Source organism: Aristolochia californica, unplaced genomic scaffold (genome assembly GCF_029961685.1).
Source record: "Aristolochia californica isolate CCGP_79_NKW_82.1479 unplaced genomic scaffold, dmAriCali1.0.hap1 SCAF_3, whole genome shotgun sequence".
Lineage (NCBI taxonomy): Eukaryota > Viridiplantae > Streptophyta > Magnoliopsida > Piperales > Aristolochiaceae > Aristolochia > Aristolochia californica.
The window spans coordinates 40,600,457-40,622,516 of record NW_027181992.1 but is presented as its reverse complement, the minus strand read 5'-3'; the positions used below and the strand labels follow the sequence as shown (position 1 = coordinate 40,622,516).

General features: G+C 34.8%; 1 protein-coding gene across 1 annotated transcript; it reads left to right on the top strand.

Moving 5' to 3' along the window:
• The first annotated feature begins 19,788 nt into the window (after positions 1 to 19,788).
• LOC137958351 (protein LURP-one-related 6-like) lies at positions 19,789 to 20,643 on the top strand. The gene is made up of 3 exons (XM_068805318.1): positions 19,789 to 20,031; positions 20,118 to 20,354; positions 20,467 to 20,643. Exons 1-3 carry the CDS (start codon positions 19,789 to 19,791, stop codon positions 20,605 to 20,607), a joined length of 621 nt encoding a protein of 206 aa, XP_068661419.1. The 3' UTR covers positions 20,608 to 20,643.
• The last annotated feature ends 1,417 nt before the right edge of the window (positions 20,644 to 22,060 follow it).

The window sequence follows — 22,060 nt, the reverse complement described above, 5'->3', positions numbered from 1 at the left end:
CATCATGGTATTTTTCATTGAAATAAAGAAATTTGGAAAAAAATAGAATATGAAGGTAACATTTGACATTTTAACATAATCATAAAAGAAAAGCAAAGAAAGGCCATTAAATCACCATATATGTAGTGTTGGTATCAACAGCCAAAACCACATTAGTAGAAAATGTTTGTTGAGAAGAATGATCAAAATGGCTTGAGGGCTCCATCTATCTTCTTTCCTTCTGTCGAGAGAAAGGATGCACAATTATAGTCTCAAGTCAAATATAACTTTCATGGTCTAGAAATAAAGAAGACAAAAGTAGGACTTTATTCAACCAACCTTTTAGAAATCTAGATTTACCCTTAATCTATATTTTCATGCAAAATTCTATTTTTGGTCTCATGCCCAGTGTCCCTTGCTTTTTGGGATGTGCACCATCTCCACATGCTATTTTTTTGTGGGGCCCTCTTTTGAATTTCTTCTTGTTTCTTCCTAATCTTCTTATCTTAGTTCTCTTAAGGTTCAATTGAGATTTCTGTCATTCCACCCCTCTTGAAGCTCAACCTCACCTCAAAGTTGAAAGTTGGGAAACTGCAAAAGGAAACTATCCTCACGTTCCCAAGTAGCTTCATCTAGTCATGCTAGATCCCATTGCTCAAGGAGCTCTCCCTTGTAATTGGGTGCTCTATCATACTCAAAACAATTTCAATATAGCTAAGAGAAGCTTCAGTTCTGATGGATGGAAGTGTGGTTGAAACATGATTTTTTTTTTTAATTTGAGAGACATAGAAGATAGAGTCGATGGTAGAGTTTTTTGGTAACTGCAAATGGTAGGCCACCTTGCCAATTTGTTGTTGTATTTTGAATGGTCCAAAGAATTTTGGGGTGAGCTTTTGATTTCAACAGGTAGGAAGTGATTGTTACCTATATGGTAGGAGTTTGAGGTAGAACTAGTCGCCAACAACAAATTTCACTTCATTATGTTTTTTGTCATGCCGACTTGTCAAAGCTTGATAAATACATGATGGTCCACAGAGCACTGTGTGAACCCAAATCGAAGCATTGTTTGACTAAACTTGTCAAACTAAGCCCGTAGAGATTGCTTTAGACCATAAAATAATTTTTTTAGGCAGCATACCAACTCCCCCTCAACCACATATCCACGTGGTTGTTGCATATAAGTTTCCTACTTAATATAACCATTAAGGAAGACATTCTTCTTATCTTGCTGAAAAACATGCCAACAAGAGTTAGTAGCAAGAAAAAATAAAAGATGTACCGAGTTGAGCTTGGCAATGGGAGAAAAAAACTCCTCATAATCAATACCATAACACTAAGTATAACCTTTAAATACTAGTCGGGCTTTAAAGTGGGCCACAGAGTCATCAGATTTTGTTTTATAGTGAATACCCTTTTACAGCCCACCGGCTTTTTTTTTTCCAGATGGTAGGTGTTGAATTTATGGAAAAGAGAAAAAACTCCATTAACTTGATGTAATCAGAGTACATGAACACCTATTTATAATAAAAGAAAGTAGTAGAGTCCAATTACAATTAAACTACCATTGTCCCAATTACACCCAAACTTTAACACTTAAAAGATAAGTCCTAGCATAATTAAATAAGTCAACGTAAATAGAAGACTAACACAACTAAAACACTTTTAAACTAAAACTATTTTGTGAAACTTCCTTCTATAATAATTGTGGCTCTGTAAGACTTCTTATTGTGAGAGTCATGTAAGAGGTTTTCATATCTTCTCTTCAACAGTAGGGGAAAAAGTCACCACTTCTGATTCTCATAAAGGGTTGTCATCTCTTCATCCATTGTTACTTTTTATCCTGGATGTTGTAGGGCCTCCTGGTAAGACTAAGGAATAGTAACAAAAGAAATAGAGGCTAGAAACTGACAACAAAACGGGGATAACAGATGGGTAGATAAAGAATTAGCAATAGGGTGAGAGGTAGATGCTCGTGTGCATTCCATAGGGTCTTTACAAAGAGCAATCGGTCAGGTATCAAACGGAGGTCAAAAAATAGGAGACGAAGATGGACAACTTACCTCAGAGGGCCCTGAAGACTCCACAGATGTAGTATCGGACAATGCTTCAAGTGGCGGAGCAGGTAACTCATCACGACCATGAGTTGTTGAGTCATCAAATGGCACAATAGGCTTAGGAAACTCGTTTGTTGTAGAAAAACTAGGTGGGGTACCGGTGGAGGACTAAAATGGTTGTTTTTCAAAGAATGTCACATAACTAGAGACGAACAGCTTCTTGAGAGAAGGATTGTAAAAAACATATCCATTCTGAGTACGAGAGTAGCCCAACAAATATATTTAAGTGCCATGGGATCCAATTTAGTAGTATGGGTGGTAACATGAACAAAAAAGGTACACCTAAAAACTCTCAAATGAAGCGAAAAAGGTTCATCACAAGGAAAGAGATGAGAGTATGGTGTCTTATTGCCAAGCACCGAGGAAGGTAACTTGTTAATAAGATAACAGGTTATAAGGATGGCATGTGGCTAGTAGAAATGAGGCAAATGCATATGATGTAGTAGAGCATGTACAACCTCAAGAAGGTGTCTATTTTTTCTTTCTGCCACACCATTTCCATTTTGTTGTGGTGTATAGACACACAAAAGGATTGGAAGTCTACTAAGATATATTCCTTGGCATTATCATGATCGAAGGAACTTCATGGTTGTGTTAAACTGAGTAGACACCATGACACAAAAAAGACATAAAAAGGAGTAAGACCTCTGATCTTTCTTTTAACAAGAACAACCATGTAACTCGAGAGAAGTCATAAACAATAAATCACCTTACTCATTGCTATTTCCAGATAATGACATTATCCATTAGACATCATGTGCCTACACCCCTCAACAAAATGGTGTCGTTGAAACAAAAAATTGCCATCTCCTTGAGTTAGCTTGTGACCTACTTTACTCTATGAAGGTGCCCTATTTTTACTGGCCTCATGCCATTCTTACAGCCTGTTTTCTTATTAATAGGCTACCATCTTCAGTACTTAGCCATAAATCCCCTTACTCATTGTTATTTCCAGATGAAGACCCTTTCTCCATTCCCTTGAAGGTCTTTGGTTGCACATGTTTTGTTCATGTCACATCCCCTTAGAAGAGTAAGCTTGACTCTAAGTCTCTTAAGTGTTTTTGTTTAGGTTACTCTTGTGCCCAAAAAGGTTATGTCTATTATAATCCTTCACTTTGGAAGTTAATTGCTTCTAGGGATGTCACCTTATTTGAGGACACATCTTTTTATTCCTCAAAAGATGCTCCTTAGTATCTATACAACCCCTTGAAATATCGACTGATACCACACCTGTGGAGTTTACATATCCCTCCGAGGTAAGCCCATCTTCCTCTGTTGTATTTGGGTCACAATTCGATATCCGACCCATAGCTTTGCGGAAGGAGACTAGAACTTGCACTAGGCCCTTCACTTCTCATCCTATATCCAATTTTGTTCCTCACAATCAATTGCCTCCTTCATGTTGTTAATTTCTTGCATCTATTTCTTCCACCTCTGCTCCATAGCATATTAGGAGGCTCCGAGGCATCCAGGATGGAAGATGGCAATGAAAGAAGAAATGCATGCATTATATGAGACTTAGACATGGACACTAGTTCTTCTTCCTCTCGGCATGAAACTCATGGGTTGTAAATGAGTTTTCACTATCAAGCACAATCCGGATGGTTCTATTGCTTGACTCAAAGGCCAACTCATTGCAAAAAGGTACAATCAGTGTTATGGAGTGGATTATGAGGAAACATTCTCCGTAGTGGCTCAATTAAACTCAGTATGCATCTTATTATCTCTACTCGATAATTCCTCTTGGTTGGTATATCAATTGGATGTAAAAAGTACCTTTTTGAATGGGGACATTAAAGAATAGATATATATTCATCAACCACCTGGTTTTGTGGTAGAGGGGGAGTCAATAGGCATATCAAGAAAGTCTGTATATAGGCTTACATAGTCTCCTTAGGCTTGATTTGACAAATTTAGCCAAGAAATGTTGCGGTTTGGATTCAACTGATGCTTAGTAGATCATCCTGTCTTTGTCAAGAATAACTTAAAAGGGATAAATATTACTAGAAGTTTATGTGCATGATAGCATCTTAACAAGTAGTGATGCGAACAACATAAAAGAAGTCAAAGAGAAGATATACAAATAATTTAAAAGGAAGGATCTTGGACTTCTAAAATATTTCATGGGTACCGAGGTATTCCAATCAAAGCATATGATTGTATTATCTCAGAGGAAGTATATTTTGGATCTACTTGAGGACACATGGATGATGGGGTGTCGACCAACGGACACTCCTATGGATGCCAATACAAAGCTATGTGCAAGCTCTGGAGAAGATTGTGATATAGGTAAATATCAGAGGCTTGTGGGAAAGCTTATTTACCTCATAGTGACCAAACTAGATATATCATATGCAGTAAGCGTGATGAATCAATATATGCACAAACCACAACTTACCCATTTGCAAGCCTTGGCGAAGATATTGAGATATTTAAAAGGGGCTCCTAGAAAAGGGCTTCTCTATAAGAATCATGGCCACTTCAACATAGAAAGTTTTTCGGATGCAGATTGGGTTGGATCACCTAATGATAGAAAGGCCACTTTTGGGTATTGTACCTTAGTTAGTGGTAACTTAGTTACACGGAGAAGAAGAAAGTAGAATTTTGTTGTGAGATCTAGTGCACAAGCAAAGTACAAAGATATAGCCCACACAGTCAGTGGGCTTTTATGGATCAGATCCCTTCTTACTGAATTGGATTTTTATAAAGGAGCTTTTATGGAATTGTATTATGATAACCAAGTGGCTATTCATATCGCTTCAATTTCAATCTTCCACGAAATGGCAAAACACATTGAGGTAGACTACCACTTTATAAGGAAGAAATTTCAGTCTGGTATCTTATTTCTCAAACATGCTTCATCACAAGGGTAGGTGGCATAAATTCTTATGAAACTAGTCACAGTCAATATTTTAACCACTATATGCGGCAAGTTAGGTATCTATGATGTATTCTTGCTCCCCTCCCCCCCCCCCAGGTTGAGGGCGACAGTTTGAAGACATCTTGAAGTGGCATCAATGTAAATACCTCTTCCATGTCAAAGAGATGGAAAAAGAGGTAATTAAAAGGTCTTCTCATAAGGATGACATAAGGGTGTAACTAAGGAATGTTGATTTTCAGGACTCCATGGATTACATCTTGGGTAAAGAAGAGAACACACGTTGGGGAGAAAAGAGGAGGAAGAATAGGGTTATGGACTTGGTCCTAACCCTCCCCCTTAAGATATATTTATAGATGTTAAAAATAACAATATTATAATTTTATCCTTCACCCTAGTAAGAGTGAAGAAGAGAAAGAAAACATAAACTAATTACATCAATGATACTTTAGTTACATCATATCTCCCAACAAGGAAGATGATGTATGGCCCTAAGGGTATTTTACTCATTGTGAACCTCCTTACACAACTATAAATAGAGGCTCGAGGCATGGGGTAGATCATTAAGTCTCTCCCCTTTCTCTCAAATTCGTCCCTAGCTTTTCCTCTTTTCCAAAGCTCTCTTTGTCCATCTCTCTAGTCGTCTCTTCCCTTTATCTCTCTTCATTTTCTTCCTCTCCTCTCTCACCACTTTGGTCGAGCACCTTGTCATGGGATCATAAATCCAGCAAGGGCCAAATCCTCTGTCTAACCTGAATTTCATATCTTTTATCTCCTACTAGTGTCAACTCCTTTTTACAAGGGTTGAATCCTCCTTATTTGGCATCTTCAATCTAAGTTAAATCCACTTGATGTAGTTGACTCCTAAACACTGATTTTTCCTAAAGGGGGTCAACTCCTTAATTAATTAAAAACTTATCTCTGATTGACACTTGCCTACTCTGTATAGGGTCAACTCCTTCAATATGGGGTCAACTCCTATTCGCTCAACATGAGTCTTTTTCAAACTCAACTTCATGCTTTTGCATTGGACTCTATATAGATGTGCTCGATCACTTTCTTTCCAACTGTTAAATATTATGTCTTTTCAAATTCTTTTTCTTACCTTTTGAAGTTGTGCTCGATTCTTTTAGTGTGTGTGCTCGACTCCTAAGGTGAGCAACTCCTTTTGCTTCTTGAGATGGCAGTTATTGAAATTCAAAATTGGGTTGGTCTTTTCTTGCATATGTAATCGACTATTATAATATGGTTCAGCTCACAAACAACCTTTTTCTGTTCAAGAATCACTCAATAATGAAATAATCAAATTCCTATGTTTTTTACCATCAAAGTCTAGGTGATTAGAGGAATCTTGAGCTTCTTCTTTTATGTTGGAAGATGGGCCCAAGCCCACACATCCAAGTGTGTTAGAAGATGGGCTCAAGCCCATAAGACCAAGGAAGGCCCACACATCCAAAAGATATAGAAGATGGGCTTAAGGTCCATAGATCAAGGAGAATGTCCATAGGCCCACATAGTGATGACAGGATGGTGAATAAAGAGTCATTTCATAAGAGATGGCATTGATGTAATTAGGTTAAGTTCCAAGGGCAAAATTATAATATTGTAATTTCATTAATATATAAATTGAGCTTAGGGGAAGGATTAGGAAATAAGTCCATAACCTCTTCTTCCTTTTGTTTTCTCCCAATGGGTGTATCTATCTTTCCATGGAGTCCTCAAAATCAACAGTTTCAATTATTCGCCATTGAACTTCATAAAAATTCCTTTTGATTATTTGGACTAAAGGGACTGGTTTATGAAGATTCCATTTTCTATTTGAAGTATTTTTAGGCCAAGGAAGAATAAGAGTTCACCCACTAAACTCATTTTAAATTCATTATTCATGACTTTAGAAAATTCAATACATAGTGTAGTGTTTGTAGAGACAAAAATAATATCAACCACATAAATTTAGACAATAATCAAGTCTTTCTTATTATTCTTAGTGAATACGGTTTTATCCACATTTCCTCTTTTAAAACCTTTTTTTCTCTAAGAATTCACTAAGTCTTTCATATAAAGCTCGATAATCTTGCTTCAAACTATATAATCCCTTGTGCAATTTGTATACATGGTTTTGTTTGCTAAGGTCCTCAAAGCTTTTGGGTTATTCTACACAAACTTCCTATTGTATATAACCATTTTAAATAGCACTTTTCACATCCATTTGGTAAATTTTGAATTTTTGTGAGCATAGGCTATGAGTAATCTAATTGCTTCTAGCTTAGCTACAGTTGCAAATATTACCTCAAAATCAATTCATTCCTCTTGGTTATAACCCTTGGCAACTAATGTAGCTTTGTTTTTCACAGTTCTATTTGCTTCATTATTTTGTTCATAAGAACCCATTTTATTCCAATTAGTTGTTGATTTTGAGGTCAAGATGCTATAGTACAAACTAGATTTCTTTCAAATTGGTTTAACTGTTCTTGCATTGCCATTATCCAAAAATCATTTATTTCAGCTTTCGCAAAGTTTTTGGGCTCTATTTGAAAAACAAATGCACTATTTTCCATATGTTCATGAGTTGTTATTTTTCTTCCAATTTTAGCCATTGGGTCACAGATAATTTGTTCCATGGGGTGGTCAACCATGAACCTATAGTTCTTTGATAGTTGAAGAGATTCTTCTTGTTTATTTGTGTCTCACTAAGATTTTGATCTCGAGTTTCCTACACAAGGCTTTGTGGCCCAATGGCTTCTCCAGAGGACGTGCATTGAGATTAAAATTTTAAATTTAATTGCTAAATATACAAATAAACTTGATTGACTTAAACAAAAATACATTAAAATTATCAAATCTTGTTCTAGAAAACTTCACTAATATATGCTCTATTAGTTGAAATAACAAAAGAGATTTCTACACTCTTTAAGCCAAGTGTAATACCCAATCATACTTCCAAAATCTCTCTCAACGAGATTCAATACAATCAAATTCTAGCTCTAGTGGGCAATTCCCTTCTAGACTTAAAAGTTTTAGAAAATCTCTTTGAAGAAAGTAAAAAACAAAAATGAAATTAAAAACTTACACATTTTTCGGAGAGATAACCACTTCAAAAGTGTCTTGAAACTTAAAACACTTTAGGAATCAATAAAAATGATTTTGGCGCCTTTGAAGAGCAAGAGAATGCCAAGAGAATGCCAAAGATTTGAAGCATTTGGCTGAAATCAGAGTTTTTAGTTGTAAATGTGCCAAATTGAAAATTTGCAATTGAAAATTCTTTTTGAGTGAGTAGGTTTGCCAATAAATGTTCAATAACGACTAAGGGACGAGTTGGAGTCCCTATTTATTGGTTTTTTGGCAAACGTAGTTGTCTTGGATCATTGTTCAAAAAGCAGTACAAAAGGTTGATCGATCAATCGACTTCCAATGACTATATTTTGGAGTTCCTATGGCCTTATGATCGATCGATGTGAGTTTTTATTCTTTTATAGTGGTTTGATTGATCATCTTACTAAGGTTGATCAATCAAGGTTTCCCACATCATTTTGTATGATTAATCATGTCTATAGAGATTGATCAACCATGCTTTAAAAAACTTACATGTCAGCATTCTAGTTGATAGATCATGCCTAGAGAGGTTGATCAATCAAACCTTTATATGGATGGTTCGTTGCCTATGTATGATCGATCAAACCTTATACTGGTTGGTCAATCATGTTATTTTTTAGTATATAAAATTAAGCAAAAAGCATGATCTAGGCCAATTCTAAATGAATGAAGATTTTCAAAACATTTGGATGGACTTAAAATATTGTTTTAGAAATATTTTGCATGTCCTATTGTGGAAAAATAAATACATACCTAAGGTTAGGAAACTGGATGGATAATTTCTTTACATTGCTAGAGTTCTTGAGATTTTTCTATCTTGCCTAAACCTAGACCTTCAAAACTTCACTCCTTTCCAAGGTGCTTGTTCAATATGACTGAGTTTTCATTTTAGCTCATAGTCTTATGTCAAATTTTTTTGGTTCTTCCTCATAGACCTTGTAAGTCGGTCATTTGAAAGAAATGCATATGAAATGCTATACATTCAAACTTGTTAGCATACTTCACTTGATGTTGGAAGATATGATGTAATTAGAGTGTCATTGATGTAATTAGTTTGTGTTTCTTGTCTCTTCTTCACTCTTACTAGAGTGAAGGGTATAAATATAATATTGTACTTTTATCATCTATAAATATAGCTTAAAGGGGAGGATTTGGATCGAGTCCATAACCCTCATTCTCGAAATTCGTTACTCTCCTTCTTCTACTCCTAAACCTTCTCTTCATTCTCTCCCTTAGTTTCTTCTCACTCCTTAATCCTCTTCTACTTTGATTATACATCATGGAATGCTAAGTTGTAACAAGGTATCAGAATGGGCAATGATCTGACACAGAAAAGGACAAGAAGATGGACGAGAAAGGGAGGAAAAGAAGAAGAAGAAGAAAACAAAAAGAAAAAAAAGGAGTTTCTCGTTTTTCCTTAAGTCTTATTTCCCAATTCTTATTTTTCATTGGATGTTTCACTCTCTTTCCGTATTTTTAATATATCAAATTATATATCGTTGAAACAATCTTTGTGTCTAGTTTCCAAATCAAAAAAATCGTTGAAATTATATTTTTCTAGAAAGAGAAATTAACATCTGAAGCAGCAAAGGTCAAGCAGTAGAAAGCTTCAATTTTGAGCCGTTTTATACCATCAAAAACGAGACTTTATATGGAGAATTATATATCAAAAGAAATATATGTAAGTATATTTTCTTACCTATACAACAAATTCTCATTCTAAGTTATTTAGATGGAGATATTGATCTCGGAAGAGCCAATAGTCATGTTGGGCAAAGAAGAAAGAGTATTTAGTTCGACCAGATTACAGAGTCCAAAATCTATCAAAAATTGTATGTCAAAAAAAATTATGAAGAGAAGTTATACTTGGATGGAAATTATTTAATTCTAGTTTTAGAATAAGAAAATTTGATGTCAATCTGATTTATATTTAAGGAAAATATCTCATGATCTACCCTTGGAAAGTATCTAGAAAGAATTTTTAGAAGATCATCTTATTTTTAGAAACTTTCCTTGATTTAATTGTCACAAAAGAAGTGTTTCTATTCTGAATTATGGAAACTTCCCAAAAAAATAGTTACTTGATTTAATGCTGTAAATTATTGAAGTATCTATGTAAGAAGATTCTAATATAGAGTCAGATTCAAAACGTGTGTTTCTTCTCTGGTTATGAGAAATCCTTTCAGCAGATTAACAGGATGTTGGAGTAGTACTCAGTGTACTTAAGAGCAACCTCATTCAGCCTATCACTCGATGAAATCCTTTCCAGCTAAACTAGTTTAACCTCAAGCTTTGCCTTCGGGTTTTTGACTAGCCTTGCAGAATCAGTTTCATCCTGTAATTACATCTCTAAACGTGGACTAAATTCATAAACATGACACTTATGTCATTGGCTGATAATTAGTTCGTTTAATATGGCTTCCTCTTGGTTTGGTGTCTGAATTAATCATTGATGTAGTAGGAGTGGAAGCAACATCCATTACTGTTTTATTCACTTTTTTCTATTTTTTAGAAGACATTGCGGCTACTCTCAGTTAAGTTATTCTTTTGGAGAAGATTGACAATACTTGGTTCAACTTATTGGCCGTTTATTACTCAGTTCCAACTTATTATTTGGTGCACATCTTCCTTATTCAAGGATAGACTTGTTGCAGATTACCTCATGTGTCCTTATTACTCTTAAAGCTTTTTACTATTTACAAGTTATCTGCTGCTGTATAACTACATTTGATGAAGAATTTGAATTAGTTCATAAAATAAAGCACATGATGGCCCCAACTTCTTCATCTTACTATAGATTCCCCTTTACCCTTTTATTATTTGGCAGTCTTTCTCCTACCATCATTTATTTGACTCTCACTTACCCCTTTGGCCAACCCTTTTGGAGTGTTGTTTTGGTTGGTCCTTTTTATATATATGGGTGTTTTAAGTCCATTAAGAATTTTTTATTGGTACCCTTGGGTTTTTTTGTCAACTTGTGAATGACAGGCATTACCTACTTTAGTGATTACTATATTTGTTCAAAATCATTTCAAATTGGTTTCAACTTATGTTTTATCACCCATTTCTACCCTTTAAGAGTTTGAGCCCGGTTTCTTACTTATCATTGGGCCACCATGATGAGGAGATTATTACTATATCTATGTTATCTGATTCACGTTGGGATCACCGCCATTAGCTTCCAACTTGAGGGGAGTGTTGGAAGATATGATGTAATTAGAGTGTCATTGATGTAATTAGTTTGTGTTTTTTGTCTCTTCTTCACTCTTACAAGGGAAAATGATATAACTGTAACATTGTACTTTTATCATCTATAAATATAGTTTAAAGGGGAGGGTTTGGATCAAGTCCATTATCCTAATTCTCTAGCCTCTTTCTCCTTCTCCAAAATCATCACTCTCCTTCTTCTCCTCCTAAACCTTCTCTTCTTTCTCTCCATTGGTTTTTTCTCACCCCTTAATCCTCTTCTTCTTTGATTATATATCATGGAATACTAAGTTGTAACGCTTGAGTTTAGTTATTATGAAAATCCGGGAATGAGTTAACCAAGGTCAAAAGGTTTGCCATAGTACTTGCAACACTTACTTTCTTATAGCCCAGCTTACATACAAAGGAATGCAGCTCAATTGGCCCTTAATAAACTGATTTTAAAATTCAAAGCTCATAAGAAAACTTTAGATTGGTTTTCAAATAAAGGGAGCAATTCCAAAGAAGCTCAAGATAAATTCAATTTGAAATAAAAAAAATAAAAAAAAAGATAAGTAGTTTTCTCTGTTGTAGCAAATGCAAAATCATGTAGCTTTGTTAGAACAAGTTAGATGTTTTTAAAGCATGGGAACATGATTCTTACTAGTATAGAACTAAGAAAAATCAATATTTTAAAATAAAAGGTATGATTCTTGAGAGTAGGCTCTTCCAATTTGAAAATTAAAACCCACAATTGATCTAAAAAGTAAAAGATGGCTTGGAAGTGGCCATGGACACTTCAACAATCAAGAGAGTGCTGAATGGGCACAAAGAGCTTGAATAGATGAGATATCAATGGAAAAAATTGGATAATTGAATTTAGAAATAAAAGACACTTTACCCTTTTGAAAAACTCAATGAAAACTTGATTCAAATTAATGAGAAAATACTTACATATATTTTGGAGACTTCATTATGTGGGATCAAAGTTCAAAACTTTCCAATGCAGCTTTGTTGGTCACATCATTCTAATCTTGATGATATACCACTCAAATACTCCTTTTTATGGGTGTCTAGCATTAGGACCGGCATGGTTCATTTGTCATGCTTTCGTTTTTGGGTGCGTAGTTCAAATGCTGACCCTCTTAGATGTCATATTTCTAAATGTAGCCGATTAAATGTCTTAATTCCAAATATGACTCTATAAATTCTAATCTAGTTTATATTCGATGTAACATTATTATAAAATCTTTAAAAAATAAAATTACTAAATTTATTTTATATTCTTTTTAATATTTTACATAAACCTTTTATTTAAAAAAAAACATTTCTACTTTCATGCAATATGAGCTAGAATAGAGTAAACGCAACCACTCCAACTCAACCGAACTTTAGTGATTTTGTATCATTCATTCAATCATTCACATAGACAAAGAAATCTTAAAACCGTTGAACAATCAAATTCAAAATTTCTCTTTTATGTTGTCGTACTACTTTTTTCCACCACATGTATAAACACATAAAACTTTGTTATATTCATTTATGCCCCGTTAGTGCCCTGGTTGGAAAATTAAATCCCAGGAAAAGCTAGAAATGTTTTTCCTAGGTTAGAGATTTCCAAGAAACTTTCTGATAAAAACCCATTAATGCCTTACTAAGTTACATGGAAAATTTTAAATTTTTCCAAGAAAAAATAAATAGACTTATTAGTGACTTTTTCCAAGGAAATAAATAAAAGAATAATCAATCTCACACATTACCATACTTATCCGATAAATTTCAGTAAAATAAAATGTCAAATGAAAAATTTTAAAACTTTTTTATCTAAAAAAATAGGTCATGTTAAATCAACTATTGTTCTCTACATAATTGTCCCACATTTGAGCTACTATATTATTACAGAAATAGTTAGCTAATTCAATTTGTTCATTTCTCCTTCTTCTCCCTTATATTGAGTGTAAGTTGGTTTCTCTCCTTCAATTCCTTCATCATTACAATTTGATATCCATATAAAATTGTGAATGATACAACATGCAATAACAATTTTCACTTGAGTCTTGTATGGGAATGGAAGTGATCGATCCAAAATTGCAAACCATTGCTTCCACATACCAAAATTCTCTCAATTATGGTTTTTAATGATGAATATCGATGGTTGAATAACTTTGGGAGGGTTAGTGCACATGACTCAGGACATGATCTTCATGCGCATTATGCAGTTCATGTCCTGGTGTCGTTAGGGGGCGCCGAAATTCATATCATATACATGAACATACATGACGCAGAAGTTCATGTCCCAAGAGTAAACGGCGGAAAGCGTTTTCCGCCCAATTTTGAGAATCATCTACATGACTCTCGCGCGGGGTTCTCTCTGCCGCACACCTCTCTGCCATTGCATTCCCGCAGCCCTCTCTCATTCTCTGCTCCCTCTCTCGTCTCTGCAACCCTCTCTCGTCTCCATTCTCGCAGCCCTCTCTCGTCTCCATTCCCGCAGAGCACGGGAGGTCGAGCATCTATTGCAAAGCTTCTCGGCCTCCCTCTCTTCTCCCTCTTGGCGTACCGTCGGAGCGCCGCCTCTGTCGGCATTGCCTGCCGTTGTTGCCTTTGCCTAGCCCGTCCCCCGTGGCCATTACCGTTGCCTGCTGGCTCACTGCTGAGGAAGACGAAGATGTTTAATTTTTCCTAAGTTAGGAAAAATTAAACTATCTTCATAAAAATCATTAATTTATAATTTTTATTTATAAAATAATTATTTTTATTTTAAAATTATTATATTAAAATAGTGATTTAATAGTCATAATTAAAATATTATTAAAATAAATATTTGATAAATTATTTTGGCATAATTATCCGATTGCTATAGTTAATTAAACTAATGGTTTTAAATTTTGTGATAATATATTATTAATTAATAATACATAAATATATTATGTACAAATATATAATATGTTAAAGTTATAATTAGATCAATTTTTTCACTTAAATTATTCATTTTTAGGTTAAAGTATATCATATGTTATTAATAAATTAATAACTTAACGTATTACTTTTATTTTTTTATTTATAACGTTATTTATTTATTATTTGTAATTAATCATATACGTATTTCATTGGCTCATGTAATTACCATATTAATGCACAATAAAATATCTAATTCAATTAATAAATATATTAATATATTTAATTATATATTAAATAACTTATTCGTGTAGTAATAATGGTTGTTTTACCTAATTTGGGGTTTAAGGATTATGTTGTAATTAAGTACACTGTAAAGGTTTAAGAGACTCTCTTGTTTTTTATGTTTTTCTCATGTTGGGGCACTAACACTGGAAACTGTTTTCCAGTGCACATGAAATCGTCAACACTAACACCAAAGTGCGAAGATGATCTTCATGTACATAACTGACATGATCTTCATGTTGGACATGAACTTGAACTTGAAAAATCTATTTGGGGGACTAACCCCCCCTTTGTTGATATATGAAGGTGATGATTTTCATAATATTCATTTAAATGACATCTAGTTGAATGATAAGGTGCCAAAAAGCCGGGCAAGTTGGCTTACTCGATATCTATCAAGTAGTATTTTCCTACAATATGAAACAACAATAATGATTAATATGAATAAAGGTAACGAGTACCAAAAATAAAAAATAAACAACCCCTTTCTTTTGTTCTAGTTTGAAATTTTTCGTATTCAATCTAGAAACATGGAACCGGTTGATATACACTTGGGGTTGAATAAAGTACATATAAATAACCCCAACAAAAAATTCAAGAAAAAAATCAGTAAGATTAACCAATTTCGTATTATAGAATTGTCAAGATCGCTGCTCATGCTAACACTACCGATTCCCATAGACATTCTTAGTTTTCATTAACTATGTCCATGAGTTTCAAGAGAGAACAATCATTTCAGCATTAACCTCAATTACTTTAAACATTTTCTTAAAAAACCTTCAATGAGTCATTATCAAACTAGACCTTGAGAAAGCATTGGATAATGTCAATAATCATTTCATCACATCAACATGAGATAATAGATTATTCCAGCAACATGAAGCTTCAAAGAATCATTATCATACTAGACCTCGAGAAAGCATTGGATAATGTCAATTGGATTCTCCTTGACTTGCCATAAGTCATTTGTGATTCTAGAGAAGATGGGGAGCTTGGATTGCTAATTATATCACCTCACTCTCGCATTCCATCGTTATTATGGAAAGCAAACAAGTAGGGCGAAATCAGATTTCTATGGCATGAATGTCCCATCTGATGTATTATCCAATCCAGGAAAATTTATGGAGTGCAATATTGTGCAGCTTCCTGCCATGTATGTTGGGCTCCTTGTTTGTCAATAAGCCAACCAGCAACCTTTTGGCCCTATTAGAGAAATATTCGAGTGTCGGCTTTCAAGTTGAAAAAGGAAATTCTCTCAAATTCTGACGGACAGGCTCGCCCTAGTAAACCTAACGTCGCTGCCCTCCCCCTATCTATCTGTGCTCAAATGCCCAACAAGTATAATCAAGAATCTTGAGGCACTTGAAAGAAGGTTTCTAAGGAGGGGATCATCAAACTCATTCAAATACTACCTTATCAAGTGGTAGTAGGAGTGCACTAAAAAGCTTAAAGGAGATGAACAAATCCTTACTAGGGAAATGCCTTTGGCAATTTGGAAATGAGAAATTGGCTTTCAAGGAACTTAAATGGTGCAAAGTAGCTAATTTCTTCCCCTCTCTCTTTAGAATCTTTAATGATGCAAGTATGCTGGTGGCTGATGCAAAAAATGAGAATGGCTGGCATATTTGGTCAAAACAGTGTTTTGCATATATTCAACAGTGGTAAGAGTTGAAAGAACATATTGGCCAAAACAGGGGGGTTTACCCTGAAAATGTCGAAGAGCCAAAACAGTATGAAGTTTTGGCTCTTCGACATTTTCAGTGTAAAACCCTCGAAATAAATTCACCTTCTAACGTGTCTTGCCCTCTCCAGCCCATAGAGAAATCTCTGAATTTGCAGCTAACTTGGCAGCAGAGTTATGGCTGCTTCAATATTCTTTTCAAGGCATCTGACTTAAAACATTTTCAGATCACGGTTAAGCAAAAGATTTCTTTTGCCAACATTAATCCAGAAATACATTTATGAATATCTTCTGGATGGTCGTCTGCTATTTAGGATAAAACCAAATGTAGATAACCCATCGTAAAACTAACGAATTTTAAGAAAACCCATTACCATGGAAACCTCACTCACTGAGAAATGCTGTTTCTTCATGACCAGATCAACAAGCCGGATCAACGTCTCCTCGATGCCGAAGGAAGATAGGTCTTCAGCTTGCATAGAGAATGAGGAAAATTCTGCCAATATTCCTTTCTTCCTTTCCGGGGGAGAGGAGAGGGATAATGGGGGAAGGGAGACGAGAGAGAGGAAAGGGACGGAAGCGACGGAATAAGAGGGGTTGATGAAGATGACAGAAGAGGGGGGGAAACCGGTGGAGAGGAGAGGTAGAGGGAGGGAAGGGAGAGGAGGCGGAGGAGAGGGGGTATATGTTTATCGAGGACGGAAGACAGCGTTGAGAGGAGGAAAGAACATCGAGGACAGGATCGAATTAGGTCGAGCCGGATGTTTTTCCAGGTAGAGAGTTTCCAGAGTCTAATGCCTGGAAAATATGCATTTCCCGGAAAAGAGGGGCACTAATGAATCCAGGAAACATATTTTTACCTGAATATCTTCCCACTCTTCCATGATCCTCAGCACCACTTACAGTCCCTTGATCACTCGTGAAAGGCAGCAAGGGGGGAACTTTCGCCGACACTTTTTTTTATTTAATTTTTGAAAATTTTAGTTACTTATTTACATTCAAAATTAATGGATATTTTTTTATCTAATTTAAATTAAACCATATTAAGAAATATAAAAAAAAAAGTACTCTCTAACCTAACAAAATTAAATATAAAAATGATAAATTAATTTGTATTTAAAAAATATATGTTCAAAATTACTTTCTCACTTTGTCTAGTAGCATTTTGTGGAGTCATGGCAAGCAAGCAATCAAGATTCATGGTTCGATTCAATCACTCCTATTCATTTTATATGAATTTGCTTCTTGTTAACTATATTTTAACACCTCCATTTTCTTGTCTGGAAATTTAGAGCCTGTTTGGAACCCACAGAAAAGACAAAAAGAGAAGAAAATGGGAGAGAAAGTTATTTTTTGTTGTTTGGCAATAGAGAATCATTGAGAGAGAAAAAAAATAAGAGCTTAGTTAATAAATTTTCTCTCACAAAATGTTAAAATTTGGAGAGAGAAGAAAAGAAAAAGAAATTTAAGAAAAAAATTTAATCATCAATATTTTAAAATATTACTAGTTTTCTTTTCTTTTCTATTTCCGCAAGCATCCAAACAAGAGAAACCATATTTCTCTTCCATTTTTTCTCTTATTTTCCATTGGAGAAAATAAACCTCTTTTTTTTTTTTCTTCTTTTTTTCATTTTTTTTCTCTCCATTTTTTGTGTTCCAAGCATAGCTTTAGAGCCTAGAAAAAAAAAGAATTTTACTATACTACTCATTTTATAAAAATAATAACACATATAACCAACTTTTCAACTTTATATCACAAAAACCCAACTTTGACTGGTCAAGTGCACATGTGCATAGTCAAAGGTAAACACGTAAGCTTTGACTATTTATGTCATCCCACATTAGCACAAAGACTAAAACGACATGTCACCCTCCACGACATCGGGAAGCCATGTCATCCTCCATATAGCATCAAATGCCACATACCCCATCCGCATCAGTTTACCTTTTTTCTTCTATTTTCTTTTCATGGTTTGTATAAGTTATTTTTTAATTTAAAATATTTTAAAAAATTAATTTCTGGTTTTAAAAAATCTTACACATTTCATTTCATTACCTTCACTTTATTATAATAAAAAATTGATTATTAATTATTTTAAATATATTTTTAATGTAATTAATACCTTTTTTTACTTAATACCTTCATGTAATTATTTTACTTTAAGATATTATTTAATTTAAAACAATATTTAGTAAAAAAAATTATTTTTAAAAATTCTTATTTGTTGGCAAAAAAAATTCTACCTTCTTTTTTATTATAAAATTATTATATTAATTAATTAAAAAAATTGTTCTTATCTATTTAACACCTTTTATTATCGATTTAAAATATTTTTAATTGAAATTTTATTTTAATATTCTAAAATCTAATTTATCAAAATATTTTTATAATATTTAAAATTTATTTAAAATATTAAAATATTTAATTTAAAAAAATAATACTTTTATTTGATGACAGGCCAGATGACATGGCATCCTACATGAGAATTATGTGGCTTCTTGATGATGTGGTAGGTGACATGTTGTTTGAGTTTTTGGTGTTGATGTGTTGTGATGACACGACACCACATAAGCGGTTAAAGTTTACGTATCTTCTTTGACTATACACATGTACAGTTGACCGATAAAAGTTTGGTATTTGTCAAAAATTTAGTTATTTGAGTTATTATTTTTTAAAAAATCTGGTAGTAAGTAAAAATTTAGTTATTTGAGTTATTATTTTTTTAAAAAATTCCAAAAAAAAAAAAAAAGAATTACACAATGTAATGTCCATATCTAATTTGAGACATATTAGGCAATACTCTTAGACGTTACATATGTTGATCTGTTCACCACCGATAAAAAAATATTAAAACAATAGAGGGAGAAGCAAAAGGTGGCAGCTAGTTATTAAGGAAATATTCGTGATTGTTGAGTGTAAGAAAGATAACAAACTTTCTTACATTTTCTCGCTGGTAAACCTTCACCAGTAGGCCTCTCTCGTACCTTCTTCAACTTGCAACAAAGATCAAATCGCAAAAAAGTACCCTCTCGGCTTCCAAGAGTAGTGCCATTATTGCCTATATTATGACCGGAAGGAACTGTTTGAGATTGCATCCAATGATCCCTTGGCACCTCTCAACATAAGAGAAAAGCCTAAATATAAGTTCAAATTTGAATTCAAGCAAAGCCTCAATCATGTAAAAGAGAATTCAACGGCAACCCTGGATTGGATTGGTTGGTTACAAACACTCTATGGGTTTCTTTGATGCCAATTCAACCAGAGGTGTCACGTAAGTGTTTTATCATGATTAGTAAATACAGAGTTCATTAAAGAAAGTAGTCCAATCAGTTCAGCCAGCTTTTCCTCCTTTTGACAAAAGCTCGGAAGCTTTTTGACGTATTACTGATTCCTAATTTCAGAGCTACCAAATATTCCCTTCGGGGTGCCAAATTTCAATGCGATGAACTTCTTCCCGACTTGTAATCTCAGTTAAAAACATGCACGCGACTGTACTACCTTTGCTAAGGATTCTCTCCATGTCTTCTACAAGCAATCAGATGTTCAAGATTCCGTGTTTTGAACAATACTCAATTTAGCTGAAGCCGTCCATTCGAGCTTATATAAACCACGCTTCAGAAGCCACGATTACAATCTGAAGCAAGGTATTATCATTCGAGGGTCGGGGAGGAAAATGTCTGTCGTAGCATCTGGTAGTCGTGTGCCAATAGTGAGCAAGATCTACTGTTCGTCTTCCCCATTAGTTTTCTTCGTCAGAAACAGGCCTCATGCGGTAAACGGAGGTGGTTTCGTCGTAACTAACTGTCGCCAAGAGGTGGTTTTCAGAGTAGATGGATGCGGGACCCTTGGAACCGAAGGAAAGTTGATTCTCAGAGATGGCGATGGTGCTCCCTTACTTGTTATCATTCGACGAAAGGTATTACATCACCCGAATCGATACGTGTCTAATCTTAATCGCAGGCGGGACCTATCTTGTTGATCTCTATGTCTTTCAATTTTCAGGGGGGCGTCGTACAAGCCTTGAGCTCCTCTAAACTATGGAAGGGATACACCCAGGAGGAGGAGGAGGGAGCAGAGAAGCTGGTTTTTAGCTTAAAAGAACCCTCAGCCTGGTCTATAAAGAGCAAAATTACAGTATCTATTGAACCCCATGGCAGAGGTTGGGACTTTGAAGTCAAGGGATCCTTCGTTAGTAGAAATTGTTGCATTAGTGACCGACGGGGAAATGTTGCAGCCCAGGTATAAAATGAGAGAGAAGGAGAGAGGAAATAGAACATTTATTAATTTGATTGCTATTGACTGATCAGGACTTCCAGGCATCTCTCTTAATGGGATCCGTTTCTTGATGCAGGTGGGCATTGTAGAAGTGAAGGAATTATTGAGAAGTAAAGATGTATACCATGTGGTGGTGCAGCCCGGAGCTGATCAGGCCTTTGTTTTTGGAATCATCGCCGTTCTCGACAACATATACGGCCAATCAACTGCATGCTAAGCAAGCGATCCAACTGGCTTTCATTGACCATCATCCTCTGCCCTTCTTATTCTTAATCCGTCTTCTGCTTACGTTGTACTCAATCGTGTTTCCCTGATGACAGCACCCACTGAGGGTTTATCCAACTGGCTTTCATTAGCCTCACGTTTCAAAGTTTGTATGTTTTGTTTTTACATGAAAGAATCTTAACCACGTAGAATGAGAGAGAAAGTTTGATTATATTTGTTTTTACATGAACAAATCTGAAGGGGAAGGTTATGTTAAACATTGAGAACAGGGCAGGGACTATGTTGTTTTCATGGGGATGGGTTCCGGTCATGTCTATGGGAGGGATGGATTTTGAAAAATCAAATCCTGAATCGTTTGAATCCAACCTAGTTACTGACTTACGATTCAAGAATATTTCTCTCAGCATTGTCTTTTCTCGCACAGCACCAAAAGACTACATGAATGAAAATTAAGATATTCAGCTTGGAATTGATAAAACTATAGTAAGGGCCTGTTAGTGCAGCGTAAGTGGGGAAAGTGGGCTGAAACGCGTTAGTGCGCACCGTAAGTGACGGGGGAAAGTGAAATACAGTTGTATTTCGTTTTCCCCCGTTTTAGGCATAAAACGATGGTAAGTAAAATTAGAGGGTTGAGCTCTGATTTCACTTACCATCGCTCAAATACATCTCGGGCTCAGGCTGTCAGGAAGGAACCTCTGTCGAACAAGGTTTCGGAGAAATTTTTTTCTCTCCCGCTCGCTCACGACATTCAGGGACTTCAATCGCCCTAATTCGACTTCTCTTCTCTCTCGGCCTCCCTCTCGACCTCCGTCGCAAAGCACGGGAGGCCGAGCCTTTGTCGCAAAGCCTCTCGGCATACCGTCAGAGTGCCGCCTCCTTCGTCGTTGCCCGTTGGCCCGCCGCCTCCGTCGTTGTCGCTCGCTGCCTCCGTCGCTGTTGCCCGCTGCCTCCGTCGCTGTTGCCCGCTGCCACCGTCACCGTAGTCTCCCGCCGTTGACAAAAACGACACGCGTCGTGAGGAAGACAATAGTTTAATTTTTCCTAAGTTAGGAAAAATTAAACCGTTGTAATAATTTATATTTTTTATTTAAAAATATTTTTTTATAATATATTTATTTTATAATTACTATTTTAAATTAGTGATTTAATAGTCATAATTAAAATATTGTTAAAATAAATATTTGATAAATTATTTTGGTTTAATTATCCCATCACTATAATTAATTAAACCAATGGTTTTAAATTTTGTAACAATATATTATTAATTAATAATACATAAAAATATATTATGTTATTGATAAATATATATTTATTTATTATATTAATTTTTTTATTATTGTATTAAATTAGTGGTTTTTAATGTTAAAACATATCTTATGTTATTAAAAATAATTTATTTATTTATTATATTCACTTATGTTATTTTTTATTTTAATTTATTTATT